A 21,661-nucleotide genomic window follows, 5' to 3' on the forward strand; every position below is an offset into this window, starting at 1 on the left:
CTACCCCCGACAAACCCGACAAGGTACTAAGTCTCATCCCTTTACAGTAGAGATCCCTAGGTGCAAGAAAGCCTTTTACTCCAATAGTTTCTTCCCCAGAATTGCAGGTCTTTGGAACTCCCTTCCAGGATTCTGCTTTCCCAACTGCAATGATATGCAGAAGTTCAAGTGTAATGTTAACAAACATCTTTCTACTCTTCTCCCTTCATAATGACCCCGCTAATTAAGTCCCTAATAGTAGCCCCCTGCTTCAAAGTGGCACTGTGCCTTGTTTGGGGTGAAAATTGAATTAAAAAAAAAAAAACACACTTGTTTTTTATTTGACAAAATTTTAACTTTTGTAATGCGTAAAAAAGTAATCATTAAAATTTATAAATAGTTTTGAACAGTCATTATTTGAAAACTTTAAGAACTTCTTGAATTGTCTCCCTCTGTTTTGGATGAAAGTCAAATGTGAAAACAAAAACAAAATTCTTAAAAATTTAAAATGCATTGTGCCTTTGTCATTTTGAGGAAAATAATGGAGATCCTTATTGTATCAAAATCAAATCTATTTTTATTTTGACAATATTGACAGGCTAAAAAGGGTTGATGTGCTACCAAAACAAGCATCAAAATTCAGACGGTGAAAAAATAAGAAAAGAAAAAAGTTGAAACTGGATTAAATGCTTGTAGAAAAAATTTTTTTAAAATAAAATCCCAGATTGAGAGTGAAATATGGCATATGTTTAATAGCTGGAAAATTGAAAATTATAAAAATAAAACTACAATTATTAAATGTTACCAAACACATTAAAATTTAATCAGTACATTTTTTACTTAGTTAAACTGTTTGTAAATTTATTTTTTTGGGTAGTCGTTTGTTGGCTTTTCTGCTAAACACTCTTACTAAATAATATCGATGAAATATCGAAAAACAAAGAAACAAATGAGAAAAATTGAGGAAGCAAACCTTGTTTATATGTTTTTTATTATTATTTTATTTTTATTATCTAAACTGTTACTCAACATCTTATGTAACTTTCGCATGCCGTTGCAGACACATTTATCCGTTATAATAAAATCTTACAAGCACCATCATCACTACCGACAACATATTGAGATGAAGTGGTTCAGATTTTTCCCTCTACCCCAAAAGTACTCTTACCACCCCAGTGAAGACCAGGTAAAAATATACACAATATAAATATATTGCCATGACACCCTTATTAACTGCATCATACACTGATAGACATACGAGAGGCGTGCAATAAGTAATGCCCCTGACCCACTTCCCATAGCAGTAGAGCAACGAAACTTGCCACAGTTATTAGTCTTTCTCTACATAGGAACCACCCAGAGTTATGCATTTCTCCCATCGCTACATGCAGCTCTGGAGACCATTTTTGTAGAACACCCCAGATTGGTCCTCCAACCACGATGTGACTTCAGAAATCAAGGCTGCATCATCTGGGAAATGCTTTCCTTTCAAAAACAACTTCATGGCTAGGAAGAGGTGAAAGTCAGAGGGTGCAAGGTCAGGAGAGTAGGGAGGATGGGGGAGGATTTCATAACCACACGCCCGTGCTTATGATCTGGCGACATGCGAGTTGTGGACCAGAGCGTTGTCCTGCAGGAGGAGGGTACCTTTACTGATCTTGTCCCGCCTCTTGATTTTGATAGGTTCCCTTGATTTCCTCAAAAGTGAAGCATAATAGGCTCCTGTAATTGTGGTACCCTTTACCAGGAAATCTGTCATCACTACTCTGTCCTGGTCCCAGAAGACTGTGAGCATGACCTTGCCAGCATAGGGATGCACCCTTGCCTTCTTTGGAGGTGGTGAGTCCAAGTGCTTCCACTGCATTGACTGGGCTTTGGTCTCTGGATCATAGTGATGGACCCAGGTTTCATCCTGTGTAATCAGTCTTTTGAAAAACTTTAACTCATCTTCTTGGCACATCTCCAAATTCATCCTCGAGCACTCAACGCATTCTCGCTTCTGGAATGGTGTGAGCAACATGGGAATCCATCTGTCAGACACCTTATGCATATGCAAATGGTCATGAATGATAGTTTCCGCAGACTCTGTACTAATCTTGACATCTTGGGCTAATTGGCAAATAGTAATGCGTCGATCTTCCAAAATGGCAGCCTCAACTTGACGGACAGATGCCTCATCAATGGCAGAAGGGGTGGGGCGACCAGGTCTGGGAGCTGTTTCCAAAGACTTCCGGCCATGTTTGAATTCATGATGCCAGCGTTTTACAAGGTCATGTGATGGGGCATTATCACCATAAGTTTCTTTCATTTCATCAAAAGTCTCCTGTGGTGTGCGTCCTTTCAAATACAAAAACCGGATCACTGCTCGACATTCAACAGGCTCCATTTCACACCTGACTCAGTTCAAACACCTGTAAAACAGAAACCACAATTAGTTCAGAGCTGTAATTTGCCACATAACCCGTAGAGATATAAATAATTGCACATGCAAAATTTCAGCTAGATCAGACAACTGGAAGTGGGTCAGAGGCATTACTTATTGCACGCCCCTTGTACAACTACCTTTACATTTCCTTATTCAAAAATAATGATTTCTCTCCAACTTATATTCTGGGTATTCTCATTGGCTAAAAATGTAAAAATCTGTTATTCCGGATTATACAATCATACTAAAAATGAACACCACATCGTCTCCAACATGGCCTCTACCTCTACACGAATCAACATTTTTCTGAATATTAAACCAAATAAAAATATTCTAGAACTCTCATAATCATAACTTTTCATAGCTACACACTCACACTCACACACACACACACACACAATGTCGTCGCACATTGTTTGAAAAACTATACTTTCATATCGTCGCATTTCCGAGCGGTTAACGACAAATGCTATTCCGAGAGCCGTTCTTAATATGGGGATGCTGACGGTGACCATAGGAGGTATGGAGGTTGGTTCCGAAAGCCATTCTTAATATGAAGAGGTTGGAGGTGCCGGTTCCGAAAGGCATTCGTTGAGGGTTGGGCGGCAGCAGCAGCAACAACAACATCAACAGTACTTTACTGTTTTTACGAGAGGGGGGATGATTGATTATAGAGCATTTTTTGGTTGGGAAATTTTTACCTTAAATCCACCTACATACTTTCCTTTAAAATGATGACTTTTATAGGTTTTCCCCTATGCTGATTAAGAACATCTGATCCGACCGACACTGACACCCCCTAACTTCTTTGTTGGTTCATAGTATTTGCACGTGGGGATCTTAACAAAGACTATCAAGGTTTAAATTTGTGGCAAATATTTTGACAGTCACTCACACTACAAAAATGGGGTGTCTATTCTGAAAGCAGTTCTTAACATGGGAATGTTGCCGGTGACCATTTCGAAAGCTGTTCTTAACATGCGGAGGTTGGAGGTGTCTATTCCGAAAACCTTTCTTAACATGAGGAGGTTGCTTGTTGAGCATGTGCAGATATAACATTTTAAGCTGATCTGCGCAATAACGAGCAAATGGCAGCCATTTTGTTGACTTGCAGTTTTTTTCAGCATGCCAATTTTATATGCAAGATGGGACATAAAGGTGCTTTAAGTCAAGCTAAGAAGTCTAAAATTGTTCACAGGCTCCATAATATGATTTCTACCTTAGAAATTGCCAAAGAATTACACCATGATCATTGTACAATCAAAACATATTGTACTAACCCTCAACTTTACAACGGACGTTCTGACAAAGGGAAAATTCGTAAGAAATCATATCTGTCACGTCGAACAATGAGCAAGATCGAGAAAGAAGTTCGCTGTAACTCACTTGAAACTAGCAAACAAGTTTTTGAAAAAGCTGGCGTCCCTGATGTGCCCAAATCATCTCGTTGCTGTATCCCGAGGACGATTGAAAAATTTGGAAAGCCAGAGGTCCGCCCTCAATTGAAGGATATCCACAAGAAAAAGAGGATGGAGTGGGCAAGAGATGAATTTTCAAACTGTTTTGTTCGCCGATTAGTGTCGAGCGACTCTTGATGGACCCGATGGGTGGAGGGGAGGATGGTACCATAATGAGGGTCTACGTCCCCAAAGGATCAGGCGTCAACAAGGAGGTGGCGGTGTGATGTTCTGGGCTGCAATCATTGGCAATTAGCTGGTAGGACCATTCAGAATCGCAGATAGAGTGAAAATTACTGCCAAACTACATTGACTTCATTAAGGAACACTTGGAACCCTTTGACAAGAAGAAGAATTTGGCATTCCGGAAAAAAGATTGTATTCATGCATGATAACCGTCTCATTCTGCAAGGATAGCCACTGAATATTTGGAGAGTTTTTGCCAGAAATGGGAAAATAATGCGATGGCCAGCCTGTTCTCGAAATTTAAATCCCATCGAAAGTATGTGGAGCATCTTGAAACAAAATATTTACTCCAGAGGAAGGCAGTAAAACTCCAAGGGTGACCTCTAGAATGCTATTCTGACTGCTGCCAAAGACATTTCATCAGATGAACTCGAAAGTTTCACATCTTCAATGGACCAAAGGCTTTTCGCTCTTGTCAATAAAAATGGCAGTTATATAAGATATTGATTGTACTATGAAACCATATTGAAGTTATTTGTTCTTTATTATTGTTGCTCTCAATTTACAAATCAATGTTTCGATGATCTTTTAGCACTTCATTATATTTTAGCATTGGTTTGCATATAAAGTTGTCACGTTGAAAAAAAAGCAAATCACCAAAATGGCAGCCAATTGTTTATTACTGTGCAGATTAGCTTAAAATTTTAGATCTGCGCTTGTGTTAGTGTTGCCATATAACGTGCTAAATTTCACAAATTTTCATTGAAAACTATTGTAATTAGAACAAAAATATCGATTTGCATATAATTCTGGTATAGGGTATATATATATATATATATATATATATATATATATGTATAAAAAATATAAAAATACCAGCGGTGGTTGACGTTATGTTTTGAGAAAAATAGAAAAACCGAATGAAATTATTAAAATAATCAACGTTTCGTCCTTATTTCAGAGAACATCTTCAGGATATTGAAGTAAAAATGCAAGAAAAGAAAAAGTCATAGATCATACGTTGATTATTTTAATAATTTCATTTGGTTTTTCTATTTTTCTCAAAACATATATATATATATATATATATATATATATATATATATATATATAAATATATATATATATATATATATATATATATATATATATATATATATAATATAAAGCTGAACATTTCTGTGTGTGTCTGGTCACGAATAGGCTCCTATATGGTTAACTATTTTAAAAAATCGATTACATATAATGAAAGAAGATGTATCAGGAATCAGGAATGGGTATGTTTGATATGGCAGAATGGTGGTTCATAAAAATTGTGGGGTCTGCGTTCGCGTTTGGCCTCCAAAGTATGGAAATAAAAAATGAAAAAAAAAAAAAAACGTTTACAAGGGTTTTTGATATAGATGTACATAAGAATACTTTGATAAGTATGTTTGAACTTAAATAGGGATGGTATAATAAAATTGTAGGGTCTGCGTTCGCGTCTATACTCCATGGAAATATGGCACAAATTTAACAGACTTTTCATATCTATTTGCCTAAGTATACTTTGATAATTATGTTTCAGTTTGAAGAAATCTGGTATAATAAAATTATTGGGTGTTCGTTCACACCTGACCTCTATAGAATGTAAATATGTCACAAAGTTTAACAAGGTTTTTTTAAAAGGGGATAGGGTCCATGATAACACCTTAACTTTAATCTTAATTCACGTTAGCTTTTATTTATTTTTTTGAGTTGAATTATATTGTGTCGCATAAATTCACGTTCTTATTAAAGTGAAAGCCAAAACAAAAAAGTCGGAACTTTAGACAATTCTCGACACAAATTTTGCATAACTCTGTTTTTTTTCCTTCTCCACTTGCACGTGGCACTTTTTCGAAAATAAATATATAATAAAAAATAATAACATTACTTGTTATCGTGTCAAAAGAAGGAAAAATTAGAAGCTAGAAGTAACGTTAAGAAAGAAATAGCGAGAGCTAAGAGGGAATTTACGGAAACCACTAAAAAACGCATCGAAGCACAAAAACTAGGAACTCGTGACTTCTAGAAAATCTACAACAGTGTAGTAAATAATGGACAATCAACAATTTCTCCACTAACCAACAATCACGAGGTTTTTTGCTCAGCAACCGAGAAGGCTAACATGCTTGCCAGTCGGTTTGCCTCAAACTCCACACTGGACCCTCTAAACCACCCCCTACCTCAATTTCCTATGCAGACAGATGCCACGCTTGATGATCTAATAATCACCCCTACTCAGGTGCATGCTATCATAAAAAACCTTGACACTTCAAAAGCATGTGGACCCGACCTCATCCCAGCTGTGCTATTAAAAAAGTGCTCAGCCAAAGTAGCTCCAGTTCTCTCCAAACTCTACAACAAATGCCTTAATGAATCTTGCTTTCTGGGCTGTTGGAAAACTGCTTCTGTGGTACCAGTATTCAAGAATTCTGGCGAAAGAACTGACCCATTAAATTATTGCCCTATTAACCTCCTCCCACTTTTTGCCAAAATATTTGAGACCTTAATCAACCATGCTCTAGTCCAGCACATTACAGATGCTAAACTTCTGACCGACCAACAATATGGATTTAGACAAGTCCGTTCCACGGCAGACATCCTCACTGTAATCTCTGAACGCATATACCATTCACTGGACAAAGCGGGAGAGGGCAGAGCGGTAGCTCTAGATATATCCAAGGCTTTTGACAGGGTATGGCATGAGGGTCTCCTCAGGAAAATTAGATCATACGGTATCACTGGTAGAATACTTAACATAATTAAATCCTTCTTAGATAAGAGAAAAATCCAGGTTGTCCTCGACGGTCGTACATCTAAACAATATGATATAAATGCGGGAGTGCCCCAGGGATCTATCCTTGGACCTCTGCTGTTCCTGATATTCATAAATGACCTCCCCGACAAAATTGCCTCTGAGATGGGTATATATGCTGATGACACCACACTCTATAGCAGGCACGACAGGAAAACAAATGAACATATATCTAAAGTAATGGCAGAAACACTAGAGGATGACCTCCAATCAGTAGTGAAATGGGGACAAAAATGGATGGTCACGTTCAATGCCGCCAAGACAAAACTGGTTTCATTCAATAATTACAAGAAACCTTCTCTACCACCTATAGCAATGGCCAACGACTCTTTATCTGAGAGTACGTCTCTCAAGCTCCTTGGCCTAACGTTCACAGGAAACATGAGCTGGAACAATTACATCGAGAGCATTGCCAAGGCCGCTGCGAGGAAGGTGGGCTCTCTCTACCGTGCTAGAAAACTTCTAACACCCGAAAGTATCCTGTACCTCTACAAGGCCACTATTCGCCCATGTATGGAGTATTGCTGTCATATTTGGGCTGGTGCATCGGCTACTAGTCTTACGCTCCTTGACAGGGTTCAAAAGAGAGTCGCAAATCTGATAGGCCCTAAACTGGCATCTAAGCTTCAGCCTCTGTCCCATCGTCGAAACGTTGCATCCCTCTGCCTGTTCTACAAGTATTTTAATGGTGAATGCTCTGATGAACTGCAAGCACTTGTGCCCCCACGACGTGAGGCTGAAACTTAGATGCCAGTTCAGGGCCTATCAGGTTTGCGACTCTCTTTTGAACCTTGTCAAGGAGCGAGAGACTAGTAGCAGATGCACCAGCCCAGATGTGACAGCAATACTCCATACATGGGCGAATGGTGGCCTTATAGAGGTACAGGATACTTTCAGGTGTTAGTAGTTGTCTTGCACGGTAGAGAGAGCCCACCTTTCTTGCAGCGGCCCTGGCAATGCCTTCAATGTAATTATTCCAACTCATGTTTCCTGTGAATGTTAGGCCAAGGAGTTTGAAAGATGTACTCTCAAATAAAGAGTCGTTGGCCATTGCTATAGGTGGTAGAGAGGGTTTCTTGTAATTATTGAATGAAACTAGTTTAGTCTTGGCGGCATTGAACATGACCAACCACTTTTGTCCCCATTCCACCACAGATTGGAGGTCTTCCTCTAGTGTTTCTGCCATTTCTTTAGAAATGTGTTCATTCGTCTTCCTGTCGTGCCTGCCATAGAGTGTAGTGTCATCAGCATATATACCCATCTCAGAGGCAATTTTGTCGGGGAGGTCATTTATGAATATCAGGAACAATAGAGGTCCAAGGATAGAACCCTGAGGCACCCCCGCATTTATATCATATTGTTTAGATGTATGACCGTCGAGGACAACCTGGATTTTTCTCTTATCTAAGAAGGATTTAATTATGTTAAGTATTCTACCAGTGATACCGTATGATCTAATTTTCCTGAGGAGACCCTCATGCCATACCCTGTCAAAAGCCTTAGATATATCTAGAGCTACCGCTCTGCCCAGTGAATGGTATACATGGATTACATGGGGAGTGTACTAGGAGTTTAATTTAGTAGGGTGGGGGAAGGTCCGAAGGTGAATTAAAGGGGTAAATTATGAGGTGGATATGGGTGGAAGTTTGTAAGAGTATAATAATAATTTTCAGAAGATAGCATATGGTAGATAATATGTAGTAATAATCCTAGGGATGCCTTGTTGTTAGGTGTAAAGCCATATTTGCTTTTATTAGGGTAGATCATTCATATATATATATATATATATATATATATATATATACATATATTTGGTAGCTTCCTTCAATCTTGATAGACTATGGATACTCACTGTAAGGGTGCTTGTGCATGAAATTTTTGTAGCAAGAGTTGCGCAATTTCCAACCACACTTCTCCTGTTTGTGCATGTGTGTGTGCGCGTGTATGCCAAAAACTTTCTACAGATGCAATGGATCCTGACAAAATCGGTATCGTTTTAAAGCTCGGTATCTTGGATGTCAAATATCGAAAAATTGGCCAAAACACATTAATTCCTTCACCCTCAACTCCTTTTGATTGACAACTCTTAATTTCAACGCTCGCGACTTTCAGTTGCGCAATAGATACATCAGCTAAGATGTTATATTTTTTTTCACCTTCTTTTCCTCTTTCATGTTACAGGTTTGAGCCTGCCTGCCTACTACCACGTTTTTTTTTTTTTTTAACATTCCTCTCCACCCAAGCTGCCTACTGTTGTTTTGATACCCACCCTCTACTACCAATTTTTTTTAACACCTCTCTTTGCACCCCCCTCCCCCACCGTCCCCAAGGTGCCTTACTACACCATCTCAACACACCCGGACAACACCGGGAACCCCGGCAAGTATTTAATGAAAAGAAAACTTTGATTTTTCAATCCGACTTTTGTGTGTTGTAATTCCAGTCATAAATGCTTAATTATTTATTTTCGACTTACCGGTCAAACCAGTTTGCCTTTTAGTTTTCCGAGAAACAGCTTTCCCCTCATACTTCTGTTGGATGCGTAACAACAAGCATCTTTTATTAGACCTAATCTTCTCGTGTTAGTAATTACAGCTTAATTTTTTTTTTTTTTTCATTCATCAGCAACCAATGCCGAATGGAAAGATTGAGAAGGATCTGAGGTCTCGCCAAGAAAGTCGAGAGGAGCGACAGCAAGAAAATTGGGGAAGAAGAATTGCAGAAGCTGAAAAACTGATTGTCAGTTTTAAGTTGGATCAAGAAGAGGCTAAAGTGAGAATAACTCCCCCAGCATCCCCAAGCAATACAAAGAAATCTACTAATGTATCTCCAAGAAGGAAAAAGACTGCATCACAGGTTTCACCAAAGCCACCACTGCAAGAAACAAATTTCAAGTCTACTGGAATCATTAATCAATATTCCAGCCTTTTCCTAGAACAGCAGGAAGCGGAAGATTTTGACCCTGCAGAGATGAGAAATTTGGAACTGGAATCGGCAGAGCATGATTTTATGGATTACGAACACCCTCGTTCTAATATACCGCAACCGACTTCACAATTGACGGATACTTCTGTTCCGATTAGAACTTATACTGTCAATTATAGTCCTCCTTCCCAGAAAGTTAAGGAAACAAATCCTGCCAAACGACCATTCCAGACGATTGTCCGCCTGCAGCGGCCTGAAGTCACACGAAAAGCTTTAGGGACAGACCAGAAATCGTATGTGGAGAGACTGAAAGAAATCACAAAGAAAAACCTTCAATCTCCAAGATCTGGGGACAAACAGAAACTTTATGGTAAGTCAATGTAGTTTGAATTCTTTTTGTTTTGGTATTCTTTACTGTTATTCTTTAATTCTTATAGCATTTTACCTTTTTTTTTTTTTTTTTTTTTTTAAAAACCTTTTTTCACCCCCAAACAAGGCATATTACCATTTAGATGTAATGGATTACTATTTGGAATTGTGTCTAACAAGAGACTGTGGGGAGTTGAGGAACAAAATACCTGTTAGCAGTATGTTTAAATTTCCGCAGGTTGGTACATTCAGAGACGCAGGAAATAGGGAAGGAATTCTAAAGTCTAGCGATCCAAGGAAAGAAATTACTAAAGTAGAAGGCTTTTCGCCATCTAAAGACCTCAACAGTAAAGGGGTGTGATTTTGCTGCTTATTGGGTTCGGAGTATGTATGTTGAGGACACAGCTGTGTGATACTATGAACTACTCTTATAATTACTGGGAGAATATGATGATAGTAACATTCATTTTACATGCTAGTATGTGTTGGTTGAAGAAACGCATATCTCAGAAAGAATTTTAACATTAATAGATCCACCGGACATTATTTGATAAAAGAGAATAATGTAGTTTTGGCTATCAGACCTCAACTATTTAAAAAAAAAAAAAAAAAAAAAAGAAAAAAGTTAAATTAGATTTCATTGAATAAGATCAAGAGGATGACCATCAAAGAGATCGAGGTTATCAGATAAGGGTTGAGACTGGCATGCAGCTCATGACAGCTTAAAGGCTAAGCCAAGACTGTGATAAGTGGTGGAATTTTGTTTTCAAGCATGTGGCGAAGCTCTCTTGGGTGTAGTAATGAGGAAACCATAGTTTGGGGTGAATATGAGTTTAAAAAAAATAAAGAAAGAAATGCAGATATCAGAAGGAGGTTTAATGTTAACAGATTCATCAACAAGATTATTTAAAAAAAAAAATAGATTAACATGGTTTGGACAGGTTTTATGGCAACCACACTTCAGATATATAAAAAAATCATATCAAGATGATTTCATTCCAAAAAGGTCAAAAGAACGACTACCAAAGATCAGATAAGGGTTGAGATTAACATGCTGCTCTTGATTGCTAAAAGACTGACCCAAGACTGAGAAGTCGTGGAATATTATTTTCAAGCATGTGGTGAAGCTCTCTGGAGCATGCAAATAAGTCAGATATACTAAGATGTCATGCAATTTTACAAATTTGTTAAAACACTTTTCTCAAAATTGTTTTTCTAGGAACCAAAAAGATTCCAACCGGTCAGGCAGAAAACTCGACGGTTGTTCATCGTGAAGTGAAAAGTTATTCTGAACGCCTACAAGAGATACGAAGGTGCGCCAAGTGGGATGAAAGCACTCCAATTGTTCCCCAACATCTGTATAAACCCCCAAATGGTAAGAACTGATGTCTGTCAACTTTTCAATTGCTTCTGTTTTAAGGTTTACAACATAGATAATATTTTTTGCTCGTTTGTTTTCCATTTTTTTTTAACAATGTTTATAATGTGCTTTCTAAAAAGTAATGGCACATCTTAAACGAACAAGTTAATTTTTGTGAACGATTTTTGTTATTTGAGAGAGCAATAGTCTTATGAACGCTAATCCAATTCATCAAACCGTTTGAAATATTGATTTTTTTTTATTAATAATTTTACTGATTTCTGTAGGTCGTTTTTACAATATGAATACAATGTCTAAACAATCAAAATACATGCTATCACTAACTGGCCCCCATTTTGGCCCCATTAAAATTAATGGCTCTTTTCTTGAAGAAGCACCTTGTTTTTACAAACTTCCGAGGCTGACCTTCACTTCTGACCTGTAAGGTGAAGATTTGCATCAGATCTGCTGGAAAGATGGTTGGATCATTCTTCTGCTAAAGAAAGTATCTCACTCTCGACGCAAGTTTCTAACTATACAAGAAACAAATATGTTCTAAGATGGAATACTGAGGAGGAGCTGATGAGTACCATTTCCTGCCTTAACAGGGTACAAAACAGTCTTCAGAATCTAGTAGCTAGATGAGGTTTTGTTTTGAATGTTTCACAGGGAGGAGGAGATCAAAGATTGAAGCTCAGTTGATCACCTGCCATGAAAATAACGATAGAGTAAAAAAAAACTAGCAACATCTCTACTATGAGAAAGGGGTAAAAAGAAAGAGGAAAGGGTGTCGCCCACTAGATTTTGAAGTCAGTTTTGTACTCTGCCAAGATAGGAAAAGGTGCTCTCAGTGACACCTCCTCAGATGTGGCAATAGTACTCCAGCTTAGAATGTATTTGGTACTTATACAGGAGTGAGATGGTACTTATACTTGGAGTTAGATACTTCTGAAGCAGTAGAATGATCCAACGATATTTTATATTGGTATGTGGTGCTAAATGTCAATAGAACATGTAATACTATTTCAGAAATTATGAAAAAATCAGCTTTTGCTCTGATCCAAACTTCAAAGTTTTTTTTTTTTTTTAATTTAATTTTTTTTTTTTTTTTATAAATCAAAGTTTCAGGTTTGAATCATTCGATAGTCCAGCAAATTTCTCTTGGATTTATATCCAGTAGTATTAGTAGTAGATGATGATGATGATTAATGTCAATTAAAAATTTACATTGTTCACATTAAAAAGCTCATCTCTCATGTTATTCTGGTAATGCTTCAGCCAATGAACTTCCGACCGTCTTCAGGTGCATTTTTTCAAACTTGTGAATCTTTCCGTTGAACTTGGGAATCTGCACGGAATTTCAAACAGAACCCTTTATTTAATCCACCGGGATTGGATGCTCTCGTTCCATCAGCCATGACTGGATAGAAGTCTTAAGTAATTTGCAATTGTATTCTTAGTATCGTCTGCACTGATGATTGAACCGTCAACCTCCGCAAAAGTATCACAACTGAATTTCACTTACTACTTTATCCGTTAGGCCCTTGCAAATAATAGTCCAAATAATTCAACTAGTACACATTTATTTTATAGATTTTTTTTTACATTTGATTGGTCATACATACACAGGTAACTGCCCTTTATATAATAGATGGTACTGAAAATCTGGGACCCTTTATTTAATCCACGGTGGTAGTTTGCTCTCATTCCATCAGACATGACCTGGTACAAGTCTTAAATAATTCGTAATTAATATCTTTACTGATAGTTGCACCTACAACCTCCAGAAGACTGTCATTTAGAACTGAGTATTACTTAGCAATTATATTGCAGTTTGAAAGGTTACATTGACTGAAATGCTGTGAGAATAACATTCAAGATGAGAACAATAGTTTGAATAATCCAAACATTACAGATTATCAATCCTCATCTAAAAACTTCTGGGACATAATTACAAGACAACTGTTTGAAATTAAAATTCCATATGAAGTATTATGGAACTAATTTTAGGAGAATTTCTGCTAAAATCAACTTTTAGTACAATGTGTAGCTCACTGCCTCATCCAAAGACATGCCCAAAGTCATGATGATGAAGTTCATGTATTTTATATACCAATTTTCAGTGTTCACTTCAAAAGTGCTCACTATGTGAGTTGAACTACATACGCAGTATTACGTCTTTGCTCAGAAATCTGCTCAAATGCAGGTAGGGGAGTCCACTAACAAAGATGCACCACCCAGATTAATTGTGGATTTTTTTTCTTTTTTCAAATTCTCAAAAAAAAAAAAAAAAAAAAAGATAGCAATTCACATTATTCCACATGTTTTTCTAGATCATTGTCTTTTCTTGCTTTTAATATTAATGTTTCAAGTTTTCTTATTAAAAAAAAAAATTACTTTAATATTTTTTTTCTACTTTAGCAACTTCTAAACCAATGGCTAAAATGTCCAGCACATCCCGGAAAATTTCTCAACGTCAACCTGTCCCTTATGTTGAGCGCTTACGTCAACTCTCAAACAAAGGAACCTATACTAGACAAGGTCAGTATTTGGGATAAAAATTTAGAGTCCATGAAAACTAGTTGTACCTACCCAGCATTGAACGAAAGATGATTATCATAAAGACAGATGTCTATTGACTTTAGTCTTGGAAAGATCAAGGTTACAAGTAAAAGAAAAACAGTGAGCAGGAAGAGAGTTCCACAACCTTGAAGTTCTTAGAAAGAAGCTATTGGAATAGGAAAATGTATTACAATGAGGTATTAAAACAGTGAATTGCTGGAGACTTCTAGACAAACGAATCAAATGGGCTGGAACAAAGGAAGCAGGGAATAGATCAGACAATTCTGAAGAATACATGCCATAATAATATTTATAGAAAAGACTGAGACAAGCAACATGGCATAATAGTATTTATAAAAAAAGATTGAGACTACTAACATCACTTCTATGAGAGAGGTTGCAGTGAAGAAGAAAGGGTGGGGCCAATCAAATTACAGATATGTTTCGGCAATTTATCAAGAACTCTCAAATGGGTCAGCATATAATGCACATGTATATAATAAAATAACATTATAAATAACACCATAAGGTGGGGGAAATACCATAACCAGAGGACAGAAAAACATTGTATTTCACATCGTAACTTGAAAAAAAAAACATATCCTAAGACTACCATATCCTGGGGTTCTACTGCATTCTGATTAGTTATACTTTCCAAAATATTAGATAACTAGTAGGACTACCCGACATTGCTCAGGGCAAAAATTACCTCTCTTTTCCTCTCTTCACAGTTTTCCCTTTTCCTTTCACCACTTCATCTTTCTTCTCAGCCAAGCCTATTGCTCTCTTTGGACACGCACACACATACACAACTTCTTTTCATAGAATTTTTAAGGCACAAAAGATTGATTACAAAATCAGTTACTTCCTGTTAGTATATAAAATAAATAAATAAAAAAAACAGACTAACCGCTCCCCGCCAACAAAATCTGCACCAATTAAAGGTAAAAAAATGAATAATTTTTTCAGTGTTCTAGCATATTTATTGATCCAAGCAATTTCCGGTTTTGAAACTCATCGAAAGTAAGTGTTGTTAATTAACTGAAAAAAAAAACAATAGAAATGTAAGTCAAAACAAAAGAATATCAGGAAACTGTTTTTGTTTTTTAAATAAATATGTTTAATTTCTTACAGAAATAATTAATATTGAAAGCAAAATATATTTTTTAAATATAATAAATCAAATTAAATAAATGGAAAAGGAAATGAATAAATGTTTACTTTACATACTTAAAAAAAAAAATGGATGTTTCCCCTATAATAAATTAAATTAACATCATTAAAAGAAAATGTGCATTTGTTCAAATATGATTAAACTACATAATGAATACAAATCCAGTAGATGATGTGACTGAAAAAGTAATATGATATAGCAAGGTTTTTAAATTAAATAAAACCATTACTTTTGATGAGTTTCAAAACTGGAAATTTCTTGGATCAGTAAATTTGGTAGATCGGCATTTTATCAAAATTTTTTATTGCCATGTTGATCATGAATATATCAACTTTGTGGGGTTTTATGTAATAAATGTTGATTTACCTGCATAAAACAATTTATATCATTCTTCTAAAAATTTAAGATATGGTTTCTAATTATAAAAAAAAAAATTTTACACAAAATTTTAATGGTTCAACTTGTTCTTTGACCCTTTTGTTTGTTCGTGTTTAATAATCTTTCAACAACTATAAGGTCATTCCAGGTCAAACATAATTTTTTAAAAATTCAGACAATTTTTACAATGTTTTGGTAGTTGTTTCTTACTAATACATAGAGGTTGGGAGTTGGAATGGGTGAGGTTGAAGAGTCAGCCATTTTTGCAGAAATCAATCTTGTATTTTTTTACAACTGACTCAAAAGTCAAATTTTTTTTTCAGCTAACTTCCCGCTTTCAAAATTTAATTTTCCATTCTTAAATTTATTTCTAGACCATTTGCCTACGAGAACAGTTACCCTGAAGCAGGCCCCAATTCAGAGGCGACGTATGGGTCCACTCCATAAACCAAAAACGTATGTCCAGCAATTGCAAGCTGTCAATGCGGCTGCCAAACTTGCACAAGGTAAGTTGAGAAAGCTGAACTTTTGAGGTGAGGATAAGGGGCAGTTAATAAGGTCAAAGTTTAATATCTATTCTTTATCTTCTTCTACCACCACCAACTCCATAATATGCCCTTCCACTGTTTGAATATTTTTGCTAGTATATATGACAAATGAATATATACCACACTGCTTTCCAAAGAGGGAGGTAATGCCTGGGAGAATAATATCATGATAACAAAGCAGATGCTACATTACTCTCTCCTCACCCATCTCTGGGAGGATGTAATCATGACTTCACAACAAATGCTTCTCTCTTCCCTCCCCTCCAAGAAAAAAGGTGCAGTATTGTCTGGGTGGATGGTATTATGAATGAAATAGTACACTGCTTCTTCCAATAGCAACCTAACAAAAAAAAAGCAACACAGATATTATACTCGCCTGAATTGAGTATGGAGAGATAGGACATTAGTCTGAAATAGTATAGTAAATTGAATTCAGCATTAACAGACAGTAATAGAATAGTTTAGGTCTCAGATAGATACCAAACCTCCATTAGTATCATTTACCACTTGCTTTCATGGTCTAACATCTAGTCTAATGTTATCAGTAAGTAGTTCTATTTCTGAATTTATATATTATTAGCAGGTCACCCGGCATTGTCCAGTCATTAAATTTCCTTAACTATGATATTTTAATTCATGCAGATTTTGTATTTAGTATTATAGAGCCAATATTGATTATTATATTGTGCCTAATGTATATAGTGATTTCAGAAGTTTAAAAAAAAATGACTTGGGTGCCATCAGCTAGAATCGAAATCAAAGCATTTATTTAGCTCTCCAGCCTTAGTCGCTTCCATCTGAACTATTGTTAGAAGGATATGAAAACGTTAAAATTTAACCAACTTTAACATATTAATGTATTTTGCACGTGCATACAAGAGCATTGCCAAGTTCTAATTGTTTTCAATTTTTACACCCTCGCAGCTATTTTTACCGGCTAAGGACCAAATTGAATTTATTCCCCGGGTCCAAATCTACTATATATCAAGTTTAAAGTCTGTAATTACATGCATTCATCCAGTATTTTTGTTTTAAGGAAAAAAAAAAAAAACGTTATTGGTGAAATTGCTTGGTGGATAATTTTAGCCTTCATCAGGTCAATAGCCAAGGGACATAACTCACAGTTTAATTCAAGCAAGGAAAGAGTTAACAAAACTCCCTTCCCCATGTTAAGAATGGCTTTCTAAATAGTAATGAGTATTTATTTTTTAAAAACAAAAATACTGATCAATTTGCGTGAATTTTGACGTATGGCCTTTTCTTTTTTTTTAACGTAATAGGTAAGTACATAAAATGTGATTGTTTTTTTTTTTTTGTTTTTTTTTTTAGATAATGAGGTTAATCTTGAGAAAAATCCACCGCTACCACTTTCAGTCATGATTATGATAAACTGATTTGAATATATATTAAAATCATTTTTTTTGTACAAGTTTATGTTTGTTTCTCTTGTTTTGTTTTCAGAATTTTTATATGAAAGAGTTTTTACTTGAAGTTTTGATTTTCACCCCATATTGTATAAACACCCATTAAAAAAAAAAATCTCTTCATTTCTCTTTATTTTTAGACTCTGCTTTACACACATCAAAAATAACAAAGGAACGAACTACCAACCGACAACATCCTTATGCCAGTCCTTACAATTTTTCAGACTGTCTGTCTGTGACAGATGCTGATAGTTTCTCTGATATAAGTGAATGGACCTTGGATGGTCGGATCAAAGACATGTTGTACAGAAGTCAAGAGGTAAGGATATATTATGGAGGTTGTCCAGAATTCCCCTTATGTTAAAAAAACAAATATGCAGGAAATTCTTCATGAATTACATAACTGTCATGGAACAAAAAGATCATATTCCAAAAATCACGTAAATTGATCAATTCGTTATTTTTATAAATAGAAAATCATTTTTTTAATGCTTTTATGTAATTAATGGTAAATCGTAGCCATTATACTGTTGAAACCAAACAAAAAAAATCTTGAAAGTTCGAATTGAGTTATCTTCCTTTGTTTATTCAAGATGGTGAAGTGAAACACTTCATTCTTGCTTCTTCATAAAATTTGAATTTCTTATTTAAAAACAAAAAAAAACTACTTGATCAATTTATGTGATTTTTGGAATATGACATTTTCATTCCATCATGAATATATACATTATACAGATTTTTCTATGTTTTAATATGGGGAAATTCTAGACAAGAATCTATATTTTATTACTGGATTAAGTCAGTTGTAATAAGTGAAAAAGGTTGACATATCGTTCTTTCAATTGATTGCCTTTTAAATGCACACAATTGCAGGCTTCCATCCACTTTTCTAGAGATCAAAAAAATTTTCAGTTATAGTCAGTTAACATACTTCCTAATTTCCGGTTTAGCACTACTGGAAACGATAAGGCAAATCAGTTCCTTCACTTTTATTGTTCTTCAGTATTTCTATTGTGAAGCGATTTATTGTAATAAAATATAAGAAAAGGACTTTATTGAAAAGTGTGCAATAAAAATTAACAAAATTATACAGATAAAAATAACACAGTCTTTATTGTACTTTAATAAAAAACTTGTACAGTTTAATCAAGACATTAAAAAATGAAAATATCGAAAAAAAAAAAAGGTTATATTTTACGTATCTGTTTTGGACTGAAGATCTCTGAAAAAAAATTTCACTTAATTTGATCGAGTAGTTTTTTTTTTTTTTTACAGCAGAAAAACATATTTTTATGACAGCACGTTGAAAGTAGACATCTTTGAATTTTTAAATTTTTGTTTAAATTTTTTGAACATGCCACGGGGAGATAACTCCATGTAAAGTGCCGACACTCCCTCCCCATCTTTAATACTAGCTTTTCTTCCTAAAAATCGAGCCTTTTGCTCGATATCATAACAAATTGTTTTTTCGCTGTAAAAAAAAAAGAGCTACTTGATGAAATTAAGTGAAATTTTTTTTTGGAGAACTTCATTCCATAACGGATACGTACAATATAAACTTTTTCGATATTTTCATTTTTTAATGTTTTGATTAAACTGTACAATTAGAAAAATTAAAAATATAAGGTTTTATTTTATTTGAAATATGTTTATGAAAAAAGTTTTTTTTGAATTTATAAAATAAATGTATAAATGTTTATGAAAGTATAAAAACAAAATTATTGAAATCAAATTAACAAATAATTTATAGGCGTGAGAGAAAAAAAGCAAAGGAACTGATTTGGCATGTCACCACCTCTGGCCATGTTATGTTGGAAATTAAGAAGTATTTTAGCTGCCTATAACTGATCTTTCTTAAATCTGTGATGATTCAAATTTTACATTAGTTTATTAATGCCCATGTTTCTGGCCTACATTACCTCATTTTTCGAGGTAAAGAGGATATCTTCTAAAGTGAGAGGAAAAAGAGATATAAAAGAAATCAGATCTTGCCCAGAATTCCCCGTATATTAAAAAACAAAAATAAAGAAAAATCTGTTTGATGTAGGTGCCTGTGACAAAAAGAAAGTATCATATTCCAAAAATTATGTAAATTGATCAAATAGTTTTATTTCTATAAAGAAAACCATTTTTAAGAAATTAATGAGAATTTGATAAACATCTATAATATAAATCTCACCTGTCTGTATGCATGTATGTCTGCCTAAAACTTATTTTCAACAGAGGCGACAGATTTTCACAAAATTGGTATCCTTTTGAAGCTTGACCCTTCAGATGACAAATATCGAAAAATTGGCCAAAAAACATTAATTCCTTCACCCTCAACTGGGCAGTTTTCTACAAGGAGGGTCGTTTTTCCACTGACATTTTTTGCAAGTCATTCAACCCTTGCATTCACAACGTCACATAAAACGTGTTATTTCGACCGCCCGTGACGTCACACCTGCGGTAGACGCATCGATAGGAGCGTTTGTCCTTTTTTCTCTTTTTTCTCTGGCGCATTACAGGTTCAAGCCTGCTTACTACTCCTATTTTTTTTTTTTTTTTGCTCGCAATTTTCCTTTTTTTTTTTGCTCAACCAACACCTTTACACACACCTCCACTTTCTTTTCCGCCTTCGAGTCACGGGTTTGAGCCTGCCTGCTACAACATTTTTTTTTGTCCAACACACACCCAGGCTAGTCTATAATATAAATCTAATTTGTCTGTTTAAATATATGTATGTATGCATGTTTGTATAATTTTGAAGCTCGACCTCTTGGACGACAAATATCGAAAAATTGTCCAAAAACATTAATTCCTTCACCTTCAACTGGGCAGTTTTCTACAAGGAGGGGTAAATTTTTTGTGAGCCATTTTTGCAAGTCATTGTATCGGTTGGATTGACTTTGCCTAATTTTAACATTCTAAACTTCTAGTTGCATCATGGTGTAGCGGTAAGACGTCAGGTTTTCTTTCACTTTCTTTTCTGCCTTTGCATCACGGATTCAAGCCTGCCTGTCTGCCTACTACCATTTCTTTCTTTTTTTTTTTTTTGCTCAACACACACCTCCAAACACCCGGGCAACGCCGGGCACCCAGGCTAGTTATAACATAAATCTCATAAATTTGAATTATTGTTATCTCCCTTTGTTGATTGAATTTTTTTTTCTTTTTAGATATTTTTCAAAATGGCAGACAAAACAACCTCTCTTCTATTACTCATAAAATTTGATTTTCTGATTTAAAAATAAAACTACTTGATCAATTTACATAATTTTTGGAATATGATATTTTCATTTCATTAGGGATACATACATTATACAAATGTTTCTTTTTTTCTCCAAAATGTAACCAGACACTCACTGGTCATTGGAAACCACTACTCTGATGCTCTGAGTACACAAAATGCGCATGATCCTATGTCCAGGTGGCAATACCTTTAACACTGTTGGCTGGCTGTTCGTTGTCAGATGCTATGGTTGAGTTCTTCCTTCATATATGCTTTGGTGAATGGCTGGCATGCTGTTTTGCTCAGCTGCAGCTTGGCATCTATTGTGTTACTCTCAAATCAACAGGCAATCAATAATAACTCGGAGATCATTTTCGTATAAACAAAAATATTATTTGCATAAAATAATTTCATAAGCAGTTTGTGCAAAGAAAAGCGAAACGATTTCAGGTCTTTTGTGCTTAGGTAACAAAGTATTTTTTGGTGAAGGGTTTCAACTCAATTCGATTTTCATTGTAAGGTTCCATACAGTGTCTATGTGTATCTACTCGGCCAATCATGGGGAAAAGTCTTTGTTTCCACTTTATTCTTTTGGGGAGAGGTCCAGCCTTTTGAGCTACCAGCCCAAAAGCTAACGTGTACTCTGTTCAAGGCTAACAAGCAAAGTTTCTCTATCTGCTAAAACAATTATTTTATGAAAATCCTAATTCTGCTCCCAACCTCTCTGAGATTAGCGTTTCCTCCTCTATTCTCTTTTCTTCCTTTTTCCTTTCTTTCTCTGTTTATTTCTCCCCAAATCCTTTTCTCTCTCTCTCTCTCTACTA

At 35.4% G+C, this 21,661-nt stretch overlaps 1 protein-coding gene across 2 annotated transcripts in view; it reads left to right on the plus strand.

The window, feature by feature from the left end:
* The window catches only part of LOC145296773 (uncharacterized), a 221,461-nt gene that overhangs the window by 192,503 nt on the left and 7,297 nt on the right, over window positions 1–21,661 (plus strand). For both annotated transcript variants that reach the window (XM_080142828.1, XM_080142829.1), the window contains exons 35-39: window positions 9,512–10,181; window positions 11,400–11,555; window positions 13,962–14,081; window positions 16,029–16,160; window positions 17,767–17,945. In XM_080142828.1, coding sequence (XP_079998954.1) covers window positions 9,512–10,181; window positions 11,400–11,555; window positions 13,962–14,081; window positions 16,029–16,160; window positions 17,767–17,945 — 1,257 coding nt within the window. The remainder of the gene's footprint in view (window positions 1–9,511; window positions 10,182–11,399; window positions 11,556–13,961; window positions 14,082–16,028; window positions 16,161–17,766; window positions 17,946–21,661) is intronic.

The sequence above is a fragment of the Euprymna scolopes genome, chromosome 17, assembly GCF_053919585.1.
Source record: "Euprymna scolopes isolate OS-2025 chromosome 17, ASM5391958v1, whole genome shotgun sequence".
In the NCBI taxonomy this organism is placed as follows: Eukaryota; Metazoa; Mollusca; class Cephalopoda; order Sepiida; family Sepiolidae; genus Euprymna; species Euprymna scolopes.